At 46.8% G+C, this 23037-nt stretch overlaps 1 protein-coding gene across 6 annotated transcripts in view; it reads left to right on the forward strand.

Annotated features, from left to right (window-relative positions):
* The window catches only part of LOC122393716 (serine-arginine protein 55-like), a 28751-nt gene that overhangs the window by 2260 nt on the left and 3454 nt on the right, over positions 1 to 23037 (forward strand). The window contains exons 1-6 of one of the 6 annotated variants that reach the window (XM_043389971.1): positions 9410 to 9498; positions 16008 to 16133; positions 16348 to 16418; positions 17571 to 17657; positions 20233 to 20302; positions 21955 to 22028. In XM_043389971.1, coding sequence (XP_043245906.1) covers positions 9496 to 9498; positions 16008 to 16133; positions 16348 to 16418; positions 17571 to 17657; positions 20233 to 20302; positions 21955 to 22028 — 431 coding nt within the window. In that variant the 5' untranslated portion in view covers positions 9410 to 9495. Of the gene's footprint in view, positions 1 to 9409; positions 9499 to 9575; positions 9668 to 16007; positions 16134 to 16347; positions 16419 to 17432; positions 17517 to 17570; positions 17658 to 20232; positions 20303 to 21954; positions 22029 to 23037 lie in introns of those variants that run through there. The other 5 variants (XM_043389969.1, XM_043389973.1, XM_043389970.1 and 2 more) reach the window with 5 other exon arrangements.

Consider the following 23037-nt stretch of genomic DNA (forward strand, 5'->3'; position numbering starts at 1 on the left):
GGTTGAGTGAGCCCTAATAGAGCCGTTGCGAAGCTCCGCAGGAGTGGCGCGCGGCCCTCAGAGTCAGATGCCAATTTTGAAAGCTCGGAACCTGTGGGGGGTCTCCAGAGGTCGGTGTACCTACTCTCTCCCGCCGCCACACAACTAGGTACGTTACCTATATGGGTAGGTAAATGTCATAGTCTGAAAATGCTCTCTGGGTTTCACATGCTTGTTCAAAGCAAGAGGTATCTGTACTTTTCCGAATTGTTTTATAGTGGTAAGGTCATGAATCTGCGTGCCTGACCTTCCAGTATACCTATGCTACACCGATCCGTCGTCATGGTGCAGTGGGCCGACCAGTGGAAGCACCGTGGGACGGGAAATGGAACTGGTGATTTTGCCTTAAATTGAGCTTAAAGATTTCACGCAAGAATCAGATGGATGAAGCATAAGTAATGCCAACTGCATGGCACCTCGTGGACGTAAAAAATTAGCCGATCACCCCCCCCCCCCCTCCCGGTGACGGATAAATGTTATGTCCAGCGAGTGTGACTTTGGCCCCCCCTTTTGCTAGCGGCTGCGACCGCCAGTGGGTGTAATGCATACGTATTGAGCTTAGCCATTAACCCTCGCGGGCCCGGAGGGGGGGGGGGCGTTTTCGTCTCCCCCTGGCGAATATTTGCGATACCTCACGAACGCTTAGGGATAGAAAGACCAAACTTGTTGTACCTTATTTCCCATTAATTTGACATCTTTTGAAGCAAAACAATTGGACCTAGCCTCCTTGATCACGTCTCAGGGCCGATTTTTCTAGACCCCTGCACGGCAAACTTCAGCGTCACAGACGTGAACTTCAGCTAGCTGCCAAAATAGTATTAGAAATAAAATAAAGACAAATTACGAGCACGGTTGTGTAGCATTTGACCTAGAAAAAATACTTAAGAAACTTTGGTGACCTGAGGTCAGAGGTCAGGTCAACGACCCCGAACTGGGGCTTTAGTTTTTTCGCAAATAACTTCAACAAAAATGGTCCTAGAGCTACGGCAAAGGTACCTTCGCATTCGCCTTGTCAAGCCACGTCGAATGACATTGTATTGTTTGGGAACGGTCAGGTTTTACGTTGACCTCAACACTCATGTGACCTCGAATGACCTTTGGTTGACTTTGACACATGAAAGGTCGTTTGTGATGATTTCGTAGCCGCTGATCACGATTCTGGCATCCATTTTGCTCTAAGCATTCATTTAGAGTCTCGGGATGGCAAAACATGTCATAGTTATTATGCCTGACTTGAATAAGTGAAATAGCCTCTAGCAAGGATACTCTCTTGTGGCTTTGACCTTGAGTTGTAGCAGCCTTCTATCGTAAGGTAAAGCACAAATACAAATAGGGGTCCGCTAAGCTTCAAAACATCTCGGAATTTAGTATACAAGATTTAAGAAAAGGTGGCAAAGTTTGTGGTCAATTTTGAGCATGACCGTGACCTTGAACTTGAATGTTATGCACATCATCGGAATCTCCAGACTCTCTTCTTTCGTTAAACATCCATTTTAGCCGGTTTCATGCATCATGCCGTCCTCTGGACCACAAAAGATGTTTGATACCACTACAAAGTGCCGGTTTTTGCCTTTGACCTTGACTTCTGACCTTGAAAATTGGCTTGAGGAAAAAAGTTTGGATGCTTTAGAATCTTCTCGTAGATACCTTTCGTTTGGTACCATTTTTGTTTCCGTAGCTGCCTTATTTACGGAGTTAGACAAGTGTAGGGGGGGGGGGGTAGGGGAGAGTGGGGTAATTTGGCCGCTTTTTTTAGAAAACGATATAACTTAAAATTGACGACACATTTCTGCATTTTCTCAACGCTGGCAGGTGTCGCATTCATTTTACTTTACTGGACAGTGAACTTGAAATGATAGAGTAATTACTTATATTGAAATTGTGACGTATTACAAAGGTCTGCAAGGCGGCCAAATTGCCCCACTAGCAGGGTTATTTGGCCGGGGGTGTGGGGCAATTTGGCCGGTGTTAGTTTGCGGTCGCGATTTGCTATTATATTGCGAGTCAGCTTCAGATTCAGCAATGACGTGTGTCCTATGACGCATTTGCCGCATTTTGGAGGTTGGCTCAGGGGTCACAGGGGTCAAAATAGCCAAATTAGCGGCTCTAGATGCGATCACAGTTTTTTGCGAATAACTTTTGAAGTAATCAAGCTAGGCCAAAACTTCGAGTACCATCGTAATTCTCTCGTCAGTCCGCATCGAAAGATATATGTGTTGACCTTGAGAAGTCCAGGTCAAAGGTTGAACTCAAGTCACGTTGCATCAGGTCGTTTGACCTCACGGTCACGTGATTTCAAGGTCATCATGCATATCATTCGATGCGCCTTGGCGAGCTGAACAGAATGAGACCATTTGTGCGGCTGTACCATTTTTATGTAAGGATTTATTAGCAAAAAACGTTTGGTAACCTTTGATGACGTCACATGCTCTTACAGTTGGCCAATCGGAAGTAAGGCATCAAAGTAGTCAAAGTTTGTCATGAATCATGTCATTTATGGTACAATTGACCATAAAAACTCGGCCGTCCCAGCATAGTGACCATAAGCGCACCGGCCAAGTTGCCCCGCTAGTCCCGGCCAAATTACCCCATATTGCCATTCTGAAAATTTTTGTCTATAAGGTCATCACGGCTTTACGGAATTACATAAAATTGCTCTTGGAACCGCTGAACACCACTAAGAATGGCGCTATAAGGTCTGAATTCGTTTTTAGCCCAAATACTACATGTTATACAACTTTGTAAACAGAAGTAAAAGTTACCATTTTCTAATGAAATTAACGTTTTATTAATTTTGAATAAAACTACGAGGGGCAAAGTTTTGACATTTGTCCTCCAGTTATTTCTACCCATGACAAATGAATAGAGACAAGAGTTATTTCACTCACTTTTATTAGACATCGTACAGGTGGGGGCGGCCAATTTACACCACCGGCCAAATTACCCCACTCTCCCCTACCCCGGGCTGCGGTGGTTGGGATTACCCCACGGGCCCGGCCGGCTTAAGGTCGCGAGTAAATAAAACTATAAAACTAGATTGCGAGACACAAAGACCTGTGAAAACGTTATGTTGCTCGTTGAGATGTAAAATGGTGTATTCCTCAAAACAATAGTCAGTACGTACCTAGAACTAGGCACTGACTAGGTATTGAACTAGGTAAAACAGAACTTTCCCTTTTCCCGTAGGCGTAGTACGAGTACGTATATCAATATGTGCGATTCTCTCACACACGATTGATATACCAGAATAAGCTCCATTAGGGTGACCCACATACATTTCCAAATAACCCGGATATATACATACCTATCACATGACAGCCTTCTGGTGGATCAAAATGAGTAGAAGAATGAGTGGGAGTAGGAGATATGCGACAGACGGTCTGAGAACGAACTTTCTGCTGATGCACTTGATACGGGGACCGTCAAAAACAAGCGTACTATTATAACCGCCTATCATGAATGTTGCACCGGTCTTCTGTTCCCTTTTCCACATCAGCCAATTTTTTGTGGGGGCAAAAACATAGTCTTGCCCCCACGGCCTCCTGTCAGTGGGGGCAGTCTGCCCCCACTGCCCCCACGGTGGCGCCGCCCTTGGCTCAGGGCTAGGCGCCTCAGGCGTGCGTCTAAGTAAAACGGCACGCACCCGACAGGGATAAGTTGTCCCTTGGCCATTAGTCATTTAGCTTGGCATGTACTGGAGACCTCAATAAACTGATGATGATTTAAGGTGAATTCTGAATTTGCACCGAAGGCATATTGTCCTCGAGGTGTTTTTGTTTTTGCTTATTTCAAACCGTTGATATCATTGTCGACGTTCAAGCACAAAGCATATAAGACACGAAGCTCAAACGAGGCCCGTTGAGATGAGGTCTTATGTTATCGGAACTTTAGGTGCTAAATTTCTACCCCGCCTCCCGTTCTATTGAGATGAAGCATATATGCACGTTCCAAACTGTAGCTACCTGGCTATATGCCGGCTGGAGCATATAGCTATCGGCACGTTGACTTTAAATAGCTATCGGTAGGGCCCGAGCCTAAATCCTAAAATATCATAACCCACGATTAGAGCCTTATCTAAATTTCAATTGAGGCCCATGTGGCAAAACCTGCGTGGCTGAGATCGACATCCCCCCCCCCCCACCCATATTGCGAGAGCCTATTCAAATGCATGGAAACACGCCCGCATCAATCCGGCACGCACTTCCCCCGTGCGATTGATCATTGATGCGGGCAGAATTATAATGTACAAATTTGAATAGGCTCTCGCATGCGATTTCTTGAATGCGGAAAGTTTCCTTTCCGGTCTACGATATCTTGACATTCGTGAAATGCGGCAAGTACTTAACATTTGGGCATTCAAGTAAAAATTAAAAATAAGTGAAATTTACCTAAGTAACAAGACTTCTTGGCGATGTTTACCGTTTTGCAAGGCTGAGGAGAATGCATTAATTCCAATCAATATATTTGGAATATCATTACGATTTAATTTGCTTCAAAAATAGGTTAGGTACAGCTAAACTTGTCATTTGCCAACATATTTTTCATGCTATTGCTTAGCTTAGTGCAATGAATTCAGAACGAAATCTTTACTTTTTTGACCATGGTATTCATGCAAAGGCATTTACCTACCTAATAAGCGTATATAACTTAACTTTATATATATATATATATATATATATATATATATATATATATATATATATATATATATACTACATTGTATAATGCATATAGACATAATAACTTTGTCAGACCATTTTATCAAGTAATGGCTTGCTGGTGACGGCAAAAATTGCGGTCGTTGAAGAAAGAAATATAATGTCCGACGTCCTTATTGTAAAAATTCAGTTTGGTATGAGCCACTCAAATATGGGTTATCGCACCGGTTCTAGTACTATCTCGGCCTCTCGCTATCGCGCCATTTCTCGTAAGTTCCCGTCTCCCCGCCTAAACCGCGGCGGCGGACCCTCCGCTGCCGGCCGGCGCGGCGGCGCCGCTGGAGTTGGGCCAGGAACGCTCGGGAGCCGCGCGGCGCGCCGGTCGATACGCGGTGCCGCGCGGTGTGGCGGGGCTCCCCCGCACCCCTCCCGTAGCCGCAGGCGCCGGCGTCGGACGCACGTGGTTTCGTTCAGCCGGCCGGCCGGCGCGCCGATGCCGGTGGAAGCGGCCGCGGTGGGACGATTGTGGCGGTGTCACGGCAGGGGTGAGCGTATCCGGTGGCCGTCGGGCGCGCACGGGACTGTACCGCACTCGGCCCTAGCCCCTATCGCTCGGCCCGACTTAATGGGTCGGGAGGGGGAGGGTACAAGGTTCATCGATGAATGAGAGGACACTCGGTGGCTGTTCGTTCGTATGGCCCGTCGGAACGGTATCCGGAATCCGGATTATGGTTTGTTATTGGCTTACAAGCACGGAGTTCGTAAAGGGACTGAGGCTCGTAAGCCAGGGTTCATAAAGGAAGACAGGGGCGGATCCAGAAAATCTCCAAGGGAGGGGCCATTAGAAACCAGGAGGCCCCCCCCCCCATAATCCCACCTGTTGGAGGCCCCATCTTCCCACTTGTTGGGCCCCCCCAAAAAAACTGCGTCTATTGAGCTTATCTAGCTGTTCAGGCAACATCTCTACATCTGTGCAGGCTTGGAGGCCCTCTGTGCAGGTTAGGAGGCCCTGTAAAAGTGGTCATCTCTGTGAGTATAAGAGACCTCCAAGTTATGAAAAGCTTTACCAATCTTCTAACAAAGAAGTCTTCTCAGCTAGTCTTCTAAGAAATAACTAAGTGGGTAGGTTAAAAAAAAAAACTCATCGGATTTCGGCCACTTTATTTTCAGGAGGCCCCCTTTTCAGTTTTTAACTTTTTAACTTTTTATTTTATTTTTGAAAAAAATCGGCCAAGGGGGGGGGCCATGGCCCCCATGGCCCCCCCTTGTATCCGCGCCTGAAGGAAGATGTCCGCAAGCTTGGTTCGTAATATGAGGGATCCGTATGACCGTATACAAACATGGGATAGTACTTAGTAGAAGCTCGTAGTAAAGAATGCACGCATCACCTATCGGATAAAGTTCGCACTTATGCAAAACGCTCGTATGGCAAGGTTCGTACCGAAAGAGGTGGCATAACTCATATACCTACAACAAATAGCTCGCAAGTAGGCATGTGCCCGCATCGGACCTAATTCTTACAGATACCTACACCTATGGACCAATGTCATATAGTCGTAAGTCGTATACCGCTTAGTTCGTTACGGAGTATGATCGTAGGTATATCAGATAGGATATGTATCGAGGTTGCTGAATCTGATTCACTTGCTCGATTCCAATGAAACTGCCTCAACGAACGATACTTTTGACCTCTTCCGGTACGAATTTGGGCATACCGCGGCGAGCCTCAGACGATACCAACTGGCAACCTTTGAAGTTTGAACTTAGCTACCAACTTCAGCCTTTAGGAAACTTCTATAAGAACCCTGAACCTCATCCGATACGAGCCACTGCATTCACGCTTTTGGTTGCGACTTGCGAATCTCTTTCTATCCATAGGCGTGGGAACGGGGGGGGGGGCAGTGGGGGCAGCTTGCCGCCCTTACTCTTGGGCCGTGGGGGCGGTGCCCCCACAACTTTGAGACGGAACCGCACTTTTTGCATCTTTTCTTTCCTCAGTTGAAAAAGCCAGGGGATGTAAAATATTTGGCCTAAAACCGGTGAGAAAACTAGATTTGGTGGTATCCTAGGTTGATCTCTATTATGGTGTGCCCCCCCCCCAGTCTGAAAGTAGTTCCCGTGTCCCTGTTTCTATCCGAACCTTGTGTTTACCATTTTATTTATAGTCACCATGCCAATGCCCAATCCTCACCTCCGGGAGGCCGTCGGAACGGGCATGAAAATCGACCGTTTATACTTTATCTGCAACCCACGGTGCATGCGACCTGGGACCCAGTCAGATGGCGACGTGCGCGGGCACAGCTTATAGAGCAAAAGCTCACTGCAGCTTTTTCGGCAGGACGTTCAAGATGTACTGCGGTGAGGAAACCGTATTCGAAACGGCATGTAACAACGCACTTAACGACTGCTGCCCGCTTTTGGCGTTTTCGTCTCGATCGGCCCAACAGCTGCTCTTTTGGATGGATGGCCGGCCTCAAGGCCCTAAACTAAAACATATCTGTTTTTATCTGTTGAGGCCGGCCTCAACAGATAAAACGTTGAATTGACTTTTCAGGTTCACTGAGTCCATCTTATCTGAAATCTTAAAGATTTTTTTTTTTTGCGAGCCGATTCGTGTTTTCGAGTTTTAGATAACTGCCAGGCCGCCAGCTTAGCTGTTAAATAGTGTTGTTCTTTTTACTAACCTTAAAAAACGCCAGCGTTTCCGCGTGGCGCACGTGTGGCAAAATCAGGGGGGCGACACGGCTATTCGCGCAATGTATTCATTTATGGGCCGCGCGGGGCCTCGCGATGACGCGGCTGGAGGCAACTGCTCAGCGCGCTAGGATACTTCTGGCGGGGCCGGGCGCTGAACGGTGTGCAATGAATGGGTTATGGTCGGACAGACACAAAGATGAGGCATTGAATTAGAATTGACATCAGCAATCGGGTGGGGAAGGAGAACGTTTCTAATCGAGCTTGGGATGGGGAAAGCCGAAAATATCACGATCGGCTCATAGCTCCGACAGGGCCGGGTGCTGTACCATGTGTAGTATATTTAGGCGGGCAGACAGAGATGAATTATTGGATTTAAATTCACCTTACCATCGGTTTCTGGTGAGGTTTGAAGACGTCTTTAGTCAAGCTCGGAGTGGGGCAACGGCCACTGGCGGATCCAGGGGAAGGCATTTGGGGCAAATGTCTTCCCCAACAACCAGGGCAGCGCCCGAAACCGATTTTCGAGAATAAATGAAAACTTCACAACTTTTCTGAGGAAATGTTGGTTAATCACACCGCACAGCAGTGTGCAAGGAATCGCAATCCGAGTTTTTTTAAATTAATTCCGAGAAACCTTTTTGGGGTCCGAGAAACCTTCCTGGATCCGCCAGTTGTGAATAAGTCACGGTCGATACCGAGCTTCGGCGGGACCAGGCGCTGTACACGTTGTTCTTTGAATGAAGAGGTGGACAGACACCTAGCCCCACATCCTACTGCTATGCCCGTGCTTCTGTGGGTGAAGCACTAAAGCATCACGGAATCCCAAAGGACCTGCGAGTCGACGAGGTGGCCGCTTTGGCCGCCGGGTACTGCAGCTCCCTGGAGTTGCCTGGGACCGATGGCAAAACAACAGCTCCGGCGGTGCCCCTATGGGCCGTAGTCATAAGTCAATTCCCGTAATGTATGTAGAGATCTTATCCTCAATGATCTCCATTACCATTTTATATTCCTAAACAACATGACAGACCAATTATGCTTGCCTACGTTCAGGCATTACCTCTGATGGTCATACGCCCAGTACAACATGTGTTGTCTGTCAAACAACAATCGACGACGGGATCCCTTCTCATCATCTCTTAAGCCATCGGTTGTCAATTCACCCACCCCGTTTCCCTAAAAATAGACGGTCAGATTCGGCCTGGGTCCTTACGACCCCTCTAAATTCGCCAGAGACGGGATCGGATCGCCGTTATTGCACCCGTCTTAGTGTCTTAAAGGAAATAGTTCACTTTCCTGAAATTAGTATTTTGCTATGGATTTATGTTTTTTTATGCTCAAAATGATCAGAAAATAAAACAAAACGTTTTTGTAAAAAGGATTATTTTCTATATTTTAGTATAAGAAGAACTATATTCTATATTAAATAATGTTTGACGCGGAAGCTTATTACGCGTTGACCAATCATATTGCGTAGGACAAACCCATCGGCTGTAAGCAGCATTCTGATTGGCTGACGATGACGTGACTGCATTCCTCAGCAAGGCACGCATTCCTCTGCAAGGCACTCTTTTCGGAACGAAAAATGGAATATCTTCGTCTAGGGTGATCGTTGGGCCGTAAAAGCTTCTGATTTGTGCTAGTCTCAGCGCAAGCAACAAAACTGCTATTCCAGTTCCAAACCCATGTTAAAAGTGAACTATTTCCTTTAAATACTATGACAGCTTCGACCACGGACGTCGGACGGGGTGATCGTTCCACGAATGTACGCACCATCCAGGCCTAGGATGCATCGAGGTTAAAAAGGATGCAGTCTGTAGATCAATCAACAAACAATGGTGGTATGCAACCACTTTAAAATATCTCCCTGGCTCCCGCAACGTTCCAACGCCCCTCCGTTATGCATTCGCCCTGTGTGTCCGCCGAGCCGGCTTGCCTCCAATGACGTCATCGGCCGGCCGGCGGCGTTCAAGGTCAAACGGCTGGTGTCCTTACCTGGAGTTCTATAGCCTTGGGCAAAATCAGTGTTTTTATATACCTTGGGCAAAATATCATCGAAGAAGAGGAGCGGTGGTGCGCTTGTTATGCGTTTTTTTAATTGATTATGGTAAGAATTGCATTATCAAGCTTCATTTTTGTTGAATTAATAGTTGGCTTTTACATTGGTACAGGACTGATTATTTAGATTGAGATCGGTCATGAATAAGATTGGGTATAAGTTTTTGCAACTTTGGCTCCGAATTTGGCGCGGGAATCATGCTCTTCTTCGTACCTACGTATGTATAATATGTAGATAGGTTAGTGATCTATAAATGTATTTTATGGAAGACATGCTGCAAATGCAGTCGTATGAAAATAACAGAAGGTTTTAAAGCAGGATTTTGGGCAGGTTAGTCTGACCATCCCAACAAATACCTTTGGAATGCTGTCTTTTTATTCTGTGACCTGAGGGCTGTTCACGGGCCCTGTGTGCGATCGGACCGCACACAGCCTCCAAGCTCCGCCCACTGCATCCCTACGTCAGCCTTCTGTCACCGCACACAGCGACCGCTGTGGCCGGTCGGGACTGGCCACAGCGGACCGTCCGCTGCATGCAGCTGTGACGTCAGAGCTGCCTACCCATCCCCTACCCCCACGCCTGCTGGACGCACCGCACACACCGCACGCAGCAGTGTGCGGTGCCCGTGAACACCCCTCTGACTTTTATTTAAGATCTTTGTTTGGAAAATTTTGTTTTGAATAAATAATTCTAGTTTATTTGGCAGTTGGCTAGAATTTCTCTGTCCTGAGGCCAGTTAAACCAAGAGAAAAATTGCTGCCTGCCGGATTTTTTTGTCTAAAGACCACTTCACATACGGAGTGTAAACAGTATGTAAAGCCCTATCCAGTGCTGGAAATGAGGCCGCTTTCTGGTCCCGGCGTTTTATTCTCCGGACGGGTTAATCCCGTTCAGCGTTTAGCCCGTTTAGCCTTTCGGGACCCACTCAGGGTCGCGGCTGTTTTCGCCGCTCACCCCAGTCGAGATGCAAAGTTAATAGTCAGACGAAGCTTATTTAGGGCCAGCCAAACCAGCCTAGTCTGGAGTTACTGTTAAACGTATGCATATAGATGAAAGAAAAAGGTTTTGTAGAATCGATTAATTTCGAAGTCGTATATTCAGAGGCCCCAAATAAACTTCGCGTGACTATCAACTTTGCATCTCGAATGGGCCGAGCGGCGAAAACAACCGCGGCTCTGAGAGGGTCCCGAAAGGCTAAGCGCTAGACGGGGTTAACCCACCCGGAGAATAAAACGCCGGGACCAGAAAGCGGCCTCATTTCCAGCCCTGGCCCTATCCGTGTACGTGCCAATCTTGTATGCTCTATATTTGAAGTGGTCTTAAGGCAAAAAAATTATGGCAGGCGGCTATTTTTTGTGGTTAAAACTGGCCTGTGATAAATTTTGCTTTTGCATTTAATTGTCTCTTTTCTCCAATAGTTTGATCATTTCCCTCTTTTGCACTCTCCTAAAACTGAAGAAATTCACAAAAAAATCATGAAAAGAAAGAACACATCCTTCTAAGGAAGAAAAGTGGGATCACTCAAAGATACTAATGACTTTTTACACAAAACATTTATAAGTTACACCCAACCACTTGTTGTTAAGTATGGTTAAGTATGGTTAGTGGTATATAAGTAGATTTAGGTTGTAGGAAAAGTGTGCCTCATATTCACACTGTATTCACACACTGTATTCAGGCAGTTGGTCCACATATGGTACAAGACTTAGAGTGAGGCGAGGAGACTTAATAGAGACATTCAAGCTGCTTTCAGGACACATCAATGTAAACCCAATGCATTTCTTCACCATGAACAATGACTGTCAAACAAGAGGCCACAGCAAGAAGCTGAAAGTCAAAAGATCGAAAACCGTTGCAAGAGCAAAGTTCTTCTCAAATCGTATAATCCATGACTGGAACAAACTACCAGAAGATGTTGTACTGGCAAACAGCACTAACACTTTCAAGAACCGGCTTGACCAATTCATGGCGCAAACGGCTATACCCTAGATCCAATCAGTCCAGTATACCTACCTTATACCTGACGTGGGCACCGAATAGACACCTAGTCTACACCAGCCCATCCGATTAAACCTAAACCTAACCTAAACCTAATATCAAGCATCTGAAATGATTTATTTTGTCTCAAGATAACTTTTAAGAAATCATGCACTTTTTTGATTCATCAAAACACTCCGGGAGGTATGGGCCATGTCCAGGGAGGTATAGGCCGGTGTCATATTTCATATTCTTATCTCGGTTTTGAGCACAATGCTCATAGTTGGGACTTGGTTCTCTAAGAATCAAGTTATGGCATAAGCGGTCAAAAAACCCACTTCATGGAGCTCACTTGGTCACATATTTATTTGGATAAAACCAGTAAAACGCCTTTTGGGCGACCAACGGAGCGAGCGAGAGGATGGGCCTTGCACGTGCGAAATTGCGAGGGGGCACCTCCAACTAACTTGTGCACTGCACCCTACTAACCGGTCTTTAGCGATGTGCCAAATTTCAGCGCAATCGGCCTAGCCGTTCTCGAGATCTGGAAGCGGCACACTGCACGTGCGCACGTGCAAGCGGGGTCCAAACTGACTTTTGCACGGCACCCTACTAACTGGTCCCCAACCGTGTACCAAATTTGAGCGCAATCGGCCCAGCCGTTCTCGAGATCTGGGAGCGCCCCCTGCACGTGCGCACGTGCTGTAGCACCCCAACCTTAACACCTGCAGATGAATTATCTGATGGAGACCTAACTGTGTACCGAGTTTCAATTCAATCGGCCCAACCGTTGTGCCGTTATTGAGGTTGCAATTTTGGGGGTTCTTAAAAAATGTCCAACTTTACCACGCGCCACGTGCGGTGGTTGGGAAGAACGCATGGTGGCCATCACACCACAGAACTTTTACGTCCAAGTGACATTCAGTAAAGAAGACCGCTTGTCAATCGGATGTCCCGTTCCTAAGATATTAGCTTTTGAAGAGCGTCCCCACGGCCGGCCGGCCGGCCGCTCATACTCAGAATTTTCCCTTAATTCAGTATGAGACTCCGCTCGCTTCGCTCGCTCCGTAATCATCCATGTTCCTTGAAATTACACTTAACTCGCTCATGACTGGGGGCTCTGCCCCCCCCCCTCCCGTTTTTCGGCAATATCTTCTAAACCGTATGACGGATCAACACGAAACTTGCGGTACCCTCAGCGGTATCAATTTGAGACCTTGTGACAAAAAACAACTTTCTGGCTACCATAGTTTGGCCGGAAATGACGACAGAGTGACGTCATGTCGGCCGATTTTGATGCAAAATATTGAATTACGGCAAACGCTTTCAAGAGCTTAGTTTTAAAGCTAGATCCAATTTCTTTGCATCAGTTGACTACAAATACATGTAGCTATCAAACTGCTATCTCGAATTTTCGAATTTTTTAGAATTTTGACAAATATGTTTTAACAATTACAAAAAATATATTTTTTGATTTTTTCAAAAAGTGTAGAACACACACTGATGAACTACTCTAGCGAGTTTTAGCCCAATATCTTTAGAAATAGCCAAGTTGTTTGCATTAGGTATTGTCAAAATTTACAATTATATATTTTTCAAAACCATTTTTCAGTGGATTTTTTGACAACGTAGAGCAATATAAATGGCACCATCGTGTTCCTGAGCTCAAACTGCATCTGATTAGCACCTTTATAGTTGAAAAATTTCATTTTCAAAATTTGACCTTTTCTGACCTGAAAGTGACCTGACCTCTGGTAAATTCAGCTGAAAATGACCTCAAATGACACAGACGACATTATTTTCGAAATCTACGAGTAAAATGGACCATAAAACATGCATCACGTGACTGATACATGATATACAATTTTTGTGACCTAGGATGACCTGGTCTTAACCCTCGCCGGCACAGGCCATTTTGCGTCCTTCGACGGCACAGGGGGGGGGGGGGGGGGGGGTGGTACGACCCCCCCTCGCGTTTGGCCCCTGATCGAGCTAGAGCTTCGCGGAAAAAAACGAGCGTGTTGCCCGTCACGAGAGGAAGCCGATGATACCCAATTTTAAGGTCCTAGGTCATCGGGTGAACTGCCAGGTCAGGTCAATGACCCGAAAACCGGGAAAATCGGAACCTGTTAGAAAGTCGTTAAGTGTGGCTGCCATGTGGTTTTCCGGGGTGCTGATCACGAATATCGTGTTAGTTTTGATCAGAGATGATGTCTTTTAGCATTTAGACCAGGTCGGGTCAGGTCAGGTCAACCGGTAGGGGTTGTGACGGGTATTCGTAATACGTGTCAACCGCCTCTGACAGCTTCGTAACATGTTACGAAGGCACCAAAACTACTTCGTAAATGTTCAAATGGTTGCTAAATTCGAACTCAGCTCCAAAAACTAGCCTAGAAGCATGTATAACTCGAAAAAGTGAACCGAGGTCACCCGAGGTCACCAAAGGTCAATGACCTGACCTGACCTTCAGGTGACCTTGACACCCACCCTAATGTATGGGAGCAACATCAAATCACATGTTTGAACGTTTGAAACCACCAAAAGCTTGCAAACGCGGGGCTAATGCGAGCTGACATACGCCGAATCGCGATTTCGGCCAAACATGGTCACGGAAAAAGGTCACAGGTCAAAGGTCATTGGGGTCAGGGTCATGAAATTTTCAGGGTAGGTGTAAAATTGATCAATGCGAGGGTACTAAAAGTTTCGTCGCGATCGGCCGCTTTTTACGCGAGTTATTTGCGAAAAAACTTAGGGGGGGGGTTGCATCAACCTCCCTCCTGTGCCGGCGAGGGTTAACCTGAAAATTTTGAAGCAAAAGTTCGGTACCCTCAGATATATCAAGGAGTGCGTAAACCAAAAATGAGCCTGATTGCACTTGTCAGCCGGCGATCAGAGCCTAAATTGTGAACAAGCAAAAATGCTGATTTTTACTTTGACCTGACCTGTGACGTCATCGGTGACCTTGAGGTCAATGAAAATAGGTTTCCTTCGACAATTTTTCCAGGGCTATCAGAGGCCGTTTGAATTTTGACGATCGGCCCAGTAGTTTCGGAGATAGGAGGGGGGCTCTGGTGAGCCCCACCCCCTCAGTCACTCGCGTTATGGAAAATACCCCAGTCATGCGCGGGTTAAACTTGAAAATAAAATATTTTGACCATAGAAATTAAAAATGACAACCCCATGCTCCCAGGTAATGCTGATGACCTGGAGGGTGACATGGGAGCAGCGATTGTCAAATACTAGGAGCCGCCGTTTCTGCTCCTAGGTGCCTATGTGGCTGATGAAAGTGTGTCAGCGCCTTGGGGAACGTCTCCTTGTCCATTCAGCCCGAGTCGTTCGCGAGGATGACTGATCCCGGCGGAGCGTCGGAATTGCCCAGTGTGGCTGCACTCGCTCTCGCAATACAATTTCTATAACAGTATCTATCCACTAGCCTCCCATCAGCATTCCTGGAAAATACATAAACAAGCTTGTAAGCAGGAACTTGTTTATGACAAGCATGTGTTTGTGCATCAATCCTGCTTCATAATTGATGCAAAGGTGCAAAATTCCTGCACCTGCTGTCTTAAACGAGGAATTCAACCAAACTGTTACCTGTTTAGAGCCTCTTTTCATGCGCTTTGTCCCGTGACAGAGTTGAACCTTGGTGTATTTTGGCCGGCCCGAACCTCCTGGGGGTGGGTTGCCCGAACCTCCCGGTAAGGATGCCAATATGTGCGCAGCATCTAAGCTCAAAAGCTCGTAAGAAAACTTAAAATTGTCTACCCAGTTTGATTTGCATGCTTTTAACATTATGTTAGCTGCGATGGTATGACAATTAAACCAGCCTGGTTGACATAAATCACAATTTTTCTGTATCCACCGGATTTTACTTGAAAAGGCAAAAACTCACTTTCACCGCTCACTACCAAAGGAGACTGAGAACCAGGGCTGCGGAGTCGATGGATTTTCGGCGACTCCGACTCCGACTCCGACTCCGGGCAGAATTGTCGACTCCGACCGACTCCAACTCCCGACTCCAACTCCGACTCCGACTCCTGTCACAACTGTCGACTCCGACCGACTCCGACTCCGACTCCGACTCCGCAGCCCTGCTGAGAACGATTTTGGAAATCACGTGGGTTGTATAACAAATTGGCTGCTACCAGTTTACACGGTCAAATTGGAAGAAATACGCAAAACTTGTTTAGCACGGCGATGGCCCATACCTCTCGGTGGCCCATACCTTCCGTGTCTCCACAAGCCACCTAGTGGGCTGTTGGGGAAGCTGTTTTGGCAGCAACGGGCGAACAGAGCCCTGGTTTGAGACCTAGGGATATAAGTTGTTTATTGATTCAATCTTGGTTAGGAGCATCTGACTGTTCTGTGATTTTCAAGCGGAGGCCAGCATGTATTGATTTTTTTTTTGTCTAAATTCTAAATATTGAATAAAGAAAAGTTTTATTCATTTCCAACAAAAATGTGGATTCTACTTACCATGATATAATGACACTCATTTGCATAATGTATGGTGAACACTGCAGCCCCATAATTAAATTGGACTCCTGCCTGCTCTTTGATTGAACATCATATTTTTACAGATGCATGGTACAAGAGTCTACATTGGCGGTCTCACTCATGGCTGCCGAGAGAGAGATATTGAAAGATTCTGCAAGGGATATGGAAGAATCAGAGACGTCCTCATCAAAAATGGATTTGGATTTGTGGTATGTATGTCCTTATTACCAGCAGAATTTGTAATAGACTTCAAATCTTTGTTTGCCGAAATGGTCAGACATATGCATAGGCTGTGTTCATTCCTTTATAATTTTTAAGTAAGTGCTCACTCTTTCATTACCAAATTGGTAAGATTAAAGTAGTAATGCATTTGGATAATGTAAACGTAACTTACCCACCATCGCTGTTTCACCATGATTGCAGGAGTTTGAAGACCCCCGTGATGCCGATGATGCTGTTTATGAACTGAATGGACGAGAGCTTCTTGGCGCCAGGTATGACATTTTCTGTGTTCATTGTTAATGGTTGAATGATAGCGTCTCGTTTAACTAGCAGGAAATGGTGCAGCTCAATGTTCTGATTATTCTGTAGCTTGTAGGCCTACTAACGTAGGTACAAGCTACGAGATGAGATACTAGACATATTTCTGCATAATGGCACCAATTTGTGAGGTTTGATACTGGAGTAACTGGCATTGACACTGTACAGTGGATACCCGTAAAAACGGAACAACTTGAAGCTGTTGGCTGGCCCCATCTCAGACCACAGCCCAGTATTTAAGTAGCAATACAATCATAATCAATAATAGATTAGAAATGGGAAATTGATTCTGGCTGTGCTTTTCGAGGGTGCTTTCATTAGTCTAAGCTTGTGTTCGTTCCATGGTTTTCAAATGGCAATGTATCTGATGACTGAGGCTCTTGATTCAGGACCGTCGTTTTATCGGCTTTCTATTCAGGCACCTGCTGTGCAGGAATGCTGGTCGTACCCTTGCTTCAACAGAGTCGCGTCCTGCGGACTCTACGGGGGCCAGAACAGATGAAGCCTACCCACTGACGCACCTGTGGGCTTGGGTCGCTAACTACTTTTGTTGCTTCTGGTTTGCTTCCTCTCGACCTGCGGTCACCGTTCCTGGTCCTGCCGCTGGTTTTCGTCCCGCTTCTCCCTCTCTTGGATCTGCGGTTGGTTCGATGGTCTACCGCCGGTCCTGGTCCTACCTCGCCTCCCCTTTGGCACACGGTCCTCCGATGGTCTGTGCCGCTGGTCCTGGTCCCAGCTCGCCCCGCCTGGGTCCACGGTCCTCCGATGGTCTGTGCCGCTGGTCCTGGTCCCAGCTCGCCCCGCCTGGGTCCACGGTCCTCCGATGGTCTGTGCCGCTGGTCCTGGTCCCAGCTCGCCCCGCCTGGGTCCACGGTCCTCCGATGGTCTGTGCCGCTGGTCCTGGTCCCAGCTCGCCCCGCCTGGGTCCACGGTCCGTGACCGCCGGCGCCGCCGGACGCTGCCGCCAGGGTGACTGTGGAGGCGGCTCGCGGCCCCTCGCGCCGCTACGACGACCGCTACGACGCGCGCCGGCCGCCGGCCTGGAGCACCAAGTGAGTGTGGTTGGCGGCCGCGGTGTGACCGGCGACGGCCCCTCTCCCCGGCAGAGTCACTCTGGAGCCGGCCCGCGGACCGCAGAATCGCGACCGCGGCGGCTGGGGCCGACCCAGGGAGCTTGCCCCGCGCAACACCAAGTAGGTGACGGACGCCCGCGAGCCACCGCCGCTCACGTCAAATTATGTATATCGCTACGACTCGTTATTAAAGGTAGACTGCCACCTTTTTTCCACAAAACGGTTTTCACTAGAGCTGAGCCACCTATGTCCCAGACTGAAGTCGGTTTTCCGAAATTCGAACCCGTTTGCGAGAAATCGGAGACCAAAGTTCAGTTTGATGCCATTTTTTTAGTCCAAGAAAACCGACATCTCTACTGTTTATCGATAACTTTGAAACATGAATTTTCTTATCTTTTGGTAAATATATGTCAAAACTTTGATTGTTTCGAGATCAGAGAAGAATTTTGGAGTGTCAAAATAAAAGTTAAACTTATATATTCCGTAGTTCATTTTTTCCAAAAAAGTGTGGGAAATGGGGTTTAACATGGGCCAGACCCATTCCAAATGAGCCATGATTTTTAAATGTTTTACGAACTTAAATGCAAAATAAATTAAACATGGCCAATTTCTTATGAAATCATATATTAGTAAATCATGAAATACCTTACTTTTTCAAATAAAATGTAATAATCTTATGACCTTGAAGTCTAGTGATGTGTAAACATTGTCGCTAGACATTAACCGATTGATAATTGTATGATAATCGACAATTTTTTTCGCGATTCACGTGATGATACTTTGTCAGGTGAATTCTAAAATTTTGTTTTGTCCAGGGAATTAATCATAGGCCGATCTGAGAAAACTTTTTGAAGGTGGCAGTCTTCCTTTAAAGGTAGTGTGCCACCTTTGAAAGATTTCCCATTTTATTTTTCCTAGGATAAGAAGCTTCTGTTTTTACCTAATATCGCAAAAAAAAATCAAAAATGGGCCTGGAATAGTGCCTTTTTCGCCTAAAAGTTTTTCGGTTTTTAGATATGTATAACAACTGTAGTGGGCTCACCTGCAAACAGGCGTCGGGCAACAATCGCGAATGCGGCGCACTTGTGACAATAAGCAAAGGTCATTATAGTGTTACGACCATACGACGTACGGGAATGAGTTATCAGCTGTCTAATCGTAGACAACACAATGTCGAGCCTTAAACTGTAAGCCCGTATTGGTATTGTTTCTTTTATTTGGCTGTCGAACATTATTTATTGTTTGAAATATGATTTTATGTAAAATAATTGATATGAAAAAGCCGTCTTATAAGTTATGACCCCATTTCACCACACGCAAGTGGCAGAAATGACAATGATCAGCTGACGCATTTTTCTTGGCCGAAGTCAGAGCGCGCGGCCCGACGCACCACGCGTATTTGGAAATTCCGACCTCGACGAGCATCAGAAGCCACCTAACAGGCGTGTTCGAAACCGCAGGAGATGATGATGAACGGGTTTATCGAAACTTGATTGGATGAGCATATCGGTAATAGCGATTTCAGTGTGTGCATTTATTGTTCATAGTGGTGTGAAATGTGGTTGGGGTACGACCGACAACCCGTCGGGGCGAATTTCGCACTGGGGTACTCAAAATTTGAAGAATTTAAGACGTTTCCATGAGTTTTGAAGGTATGGATAAGTTCTAAAAATCCGGTTCTCCTTATCTGGGCCATTAACTCCATACGGTCCAAGAAAGCTGGCACACTACCTTTAAAGTCGTTTATTTCAGTGAATGATTGACGCTCGACTCTTAACGCTTGTGCCCATATCAATGTTACTAACTGGTGCGTGTGTGGCGTGGCTCTCGGGCTCGTCTAATCAAACTGTGTATTCTGTGGGTACGATAGTACGCACTATGTCCGTACTTGGAACATGATGAGCAGTACCAGCCATGTGACGGCGGCGACAGACGCCTAGGCGTCCTAGACTGACTGCACGACGACAATGCTTACCGGGCGGACTCTGTAAACAATAGAGCACTTAACTTCGAAAAAATCAATTAGCTCTTGCTTTTGGGATTTGAGTAACACATGTTTAGATATTGGCACTTGGAACTCAGAGTCTGTGGGTCCCTCCCATCATTTAGCCCTTGCCACCTCATCCATTTGCGTACTCGCTTCACACAGGGGTGTCTTGCACGGGGTTCCCAAGAAAAGGTGGCAGTTGGAAGTTGGAATGCGGCTCCATTATCTTAGACCATGTATCCAGCGATCAGTATCCAGTGTATCAAAGGCCAAATCTATTGGGTTTATATTTATATTAGTCGCATCTTATAGTTACACGCTGTAATCATATGCTCTTGGCACAGTCTGAACTTCATTGATTATTCCCAATCCATCTCCTTCATGACCTTTGTTTCTTACACGTAGAGGCATATTTTTTTCTGTCTCTATAGTAGGCACCTTGAAATATTTGTTTTTCTGTCCTGCTAGGCGACAGTTTTTGTCTTTCTTGCACTGTTTAACGCAATTCGCAAATGGTGGAAATGTGGATCATTTTTTTGGAAATTGCTGAATTATCACGATTTTTATTCAGTTGTTCACCATGAGAGTTCTGAAGGCTGTTAGGCACGCCCCCCACCGCACCCTGGCGAAGACCGTCTCGTGTAGGCGCTAACCCTTACCCTCTAGCAGAGACCGTGTCTTGCGGCCGCTGACCCGTACCTTCCACAGGTACGGTCCTCCGACACGCACCGAGAACCGCATCATCGTGGAGAACCTGAGCTCGCGCGTCAGCTGGCAGGTAGGTGTCGGTGGCCCCGGCGCGGCGGCCGTGCGGGGTGGGTGTCGCCGCTGCTCTGTGCCCGGCCGCTGCCCTATGCCCTCACTGAAGCTGACCGTTCTCTCCAAAGAGAGCCGGCCGGCGCGGTGCCGGTGGCGCTGAGCTGTCTGACTGGTGCCGGCCGGCCGCTGACTGAGAGACTGGTGCCCGGCTGGTGCCCGATGTGCGCCGCCGCTGACTGACTGGTGCTGGTGCTGGCGGCTCGGCCGGTCTGTGTCTGTGTGGTGCGCGCGCTCAGGGGCCCGGCCGGCCGCGCTGGCTCCCAGGTACGGCACGCCGCGACAGGCCAGCGCGCCGCGAATTCGAATCGACTCGCCCCGCGCTGCTGATACCATCCAGCCGGCCGGTAGTCGTTGGTAGGGGCCGGCCGCACTGCCGCAGGGACAGTCGTCAAACAAGGTCCGTCCCCTTACCTCTAGGGCGTTTCAAGCGTTATGGTGTAGTTCCCTGATTTGTGACTAAATAAGCGTTAGCATTCAAACTAGGTGACGACTTGTCCTGGCCCTGTGGTAAAGTGCGGCCGGCTCGGATAAACGTACCGTTGTCGGTAGGCGAGGGACAATCAAAGCGAAATCTTATATGTTCCAATAGTTATTGTAGGGCTCACACCGCTTTATATCCTTTTTGAATGGGTTTTTGTCCTGTCGTGGCGTGGACCAAAATCCAATACTCAATGTCGAAAGTGCGTTGCAAAAACAGGTGAATCCCCTGCGAGGCATTTTACTTTTTATGTCCTTGCCTTTTCAACCCAGTATAAGAATTTTTTTCAAAACTACTAAACATGGACAATTGTACTCTCTCACAATTTTGGAAAGGAAAAGATCGATACCGTAATCAAAATTCATACTATAGCTTATTTAACGAAAAGGTCGTGTATTGGTATTAGTCGCCAAATTATATCAGAATTGTATAGCGTGAAAATAAGACCGACAGTGATATCGGATTCCCTTTATTGCGTCGACTTATACGGCATAGCGTAGTACCTTCTAGTTGGTGGTGGCACACTTTCGCCTTTCCTCCATGTCACCGCTATATTACAAGGTGATGCGTACATCCGATGGGTCGCCCTGACTGTGCGCCGGTCCATCGGAGCGCTGGTCTGACTGGGAAACAGGATCTCGTGGCTCGGACGCTATGGTCTGATGTTGGCCCGCACCCCGAACTCTGATGACCTCTGGTAGACCGTGCCGAGCCTCAAGGTGCGCGGAGGTAAGTTCGGACCGGCGGAAAATCTGGTGTTTATTGATTATGCGTCGTATATACAGAGTGCATAGTACGAGGTGGAAGCTATGAATCGAACATGAAAACGACAATCTATGGTGTAATAGGTTTACATGGAACTATGTAGGCATTATGCTGCATCAAGTGCTGAATGTCGTCCTTACCCAGTTACTCAGTGCGGTCTCGATTTATGGGGTCTGTGTGAGGCGCACTCCTTGGCTGTAGAACCCCAACAGTTGTCGACGCTCCCCGGGTGGGACATGATTAGAACTGGGTCTGCGTGTGCCCTCCCACCTTTGACCGATGGGCTGTGCGGCCGAACCATCGACGGCGAGTGAACCGGGGTGCCCCGACCGTTACTAACACCCCGCCACTCTGCTCGCTGCGCGCAGGACCTCAAGGACTACATGCGCCAGGCTGGCGAGGTCACCTATGCGGACGCCCACAAACACCATCGCGGAGAGGGGTGAGTTCTGTCTGCCGATGGTCATCAATGGCTCAAAATGACCCTAGTGGTCGGCGCGCCCTAAAGCCCCAATAAACAAGCATCAATCTACCGATGGTCATTCAATTAACCCGCGCGGGGCTGGGGGGTAAATTTTACCCACCCTCGCGAATTTTTGCAATATCTCAAAAACGGCGGCGCTGCGCGCCGCCAAACTTTCAGTACCTTTTCTTAAATCAATTTGACACGTTCTCTGAAAATTTTAGCGAAATCCGTCGGAACATTTTTGAGAAATTGACGTTTTAGTGACGTCATGTTCGCCATTTTCGCCTAAAAAACGGCAAAATTTCAAACGCCGCTAACATCTTCATTTTTAAAGGAATCAAGACGTAACATAAAAGGTTATACGTAATTCTACTTTGTCTATCAATTGGCTATCTCTTTTTTTTTTGAAAATTTTGGATTTTGGCCCAATTTTTTTTAACTTGCTTTTTTTGGAAAATAATGATAAAATCCAAAATTTTGAGTGTATCGAAAAACCGGAATATATGTCAGAGAAGTGGTCTATGTGCACCTACATACCAATTTTTAGAAGAATCGGTTCAAAAATGTGGGAGTTATTCAAAATTTTATGACGTCATGACACACAAATTTTTTGAAAAATGATTTTTTTTGGAAGTTCTAGACCTCGTACGGAAACAAAAATAGCACCATTCGATTCACCGTGAAAAACTGCATCAGATAGACACTTTTTAGGCCTTAAAAACCAACTTCTAAATTTGACCTCACTTGACCTGACCTTGACCTGACCTCGACCTGAAATTCATCCAGAGGTGGTCCATATCACTTATTGAGTGTGCCTATTGAATTCTATGAGTAAAATGACCCATAAAACATGTGCCGCACATGCCCTTTTCTATATTTTGTTTTTGGTGACCTGACCTGACCTGACCTTGACCTTGACCTCTGAATGATATTGTATGCAACTAATATTGTCTTGGTAGCCTAAGAACACGTTTTGGGCAATCAG

The sequence above is a fragment of the Amphibalanus amphitrite genome, unplaced genomic scaffold, assembly GCF_019059575.1.
Source record: "Amphibalanus amphitrite isolate SeventyFive unplaced genomic scaffold, NRLGWU_Aamphi_draft 000550F_arrow, whole genome shotgun sequence".
Lineage (NCBI taxonomy): Eukaryota > Metazoa > Arthropoda > Thecostraca > Balanomorpha > Balanidae > Amphibalanus > Amphibalanus amphitrite.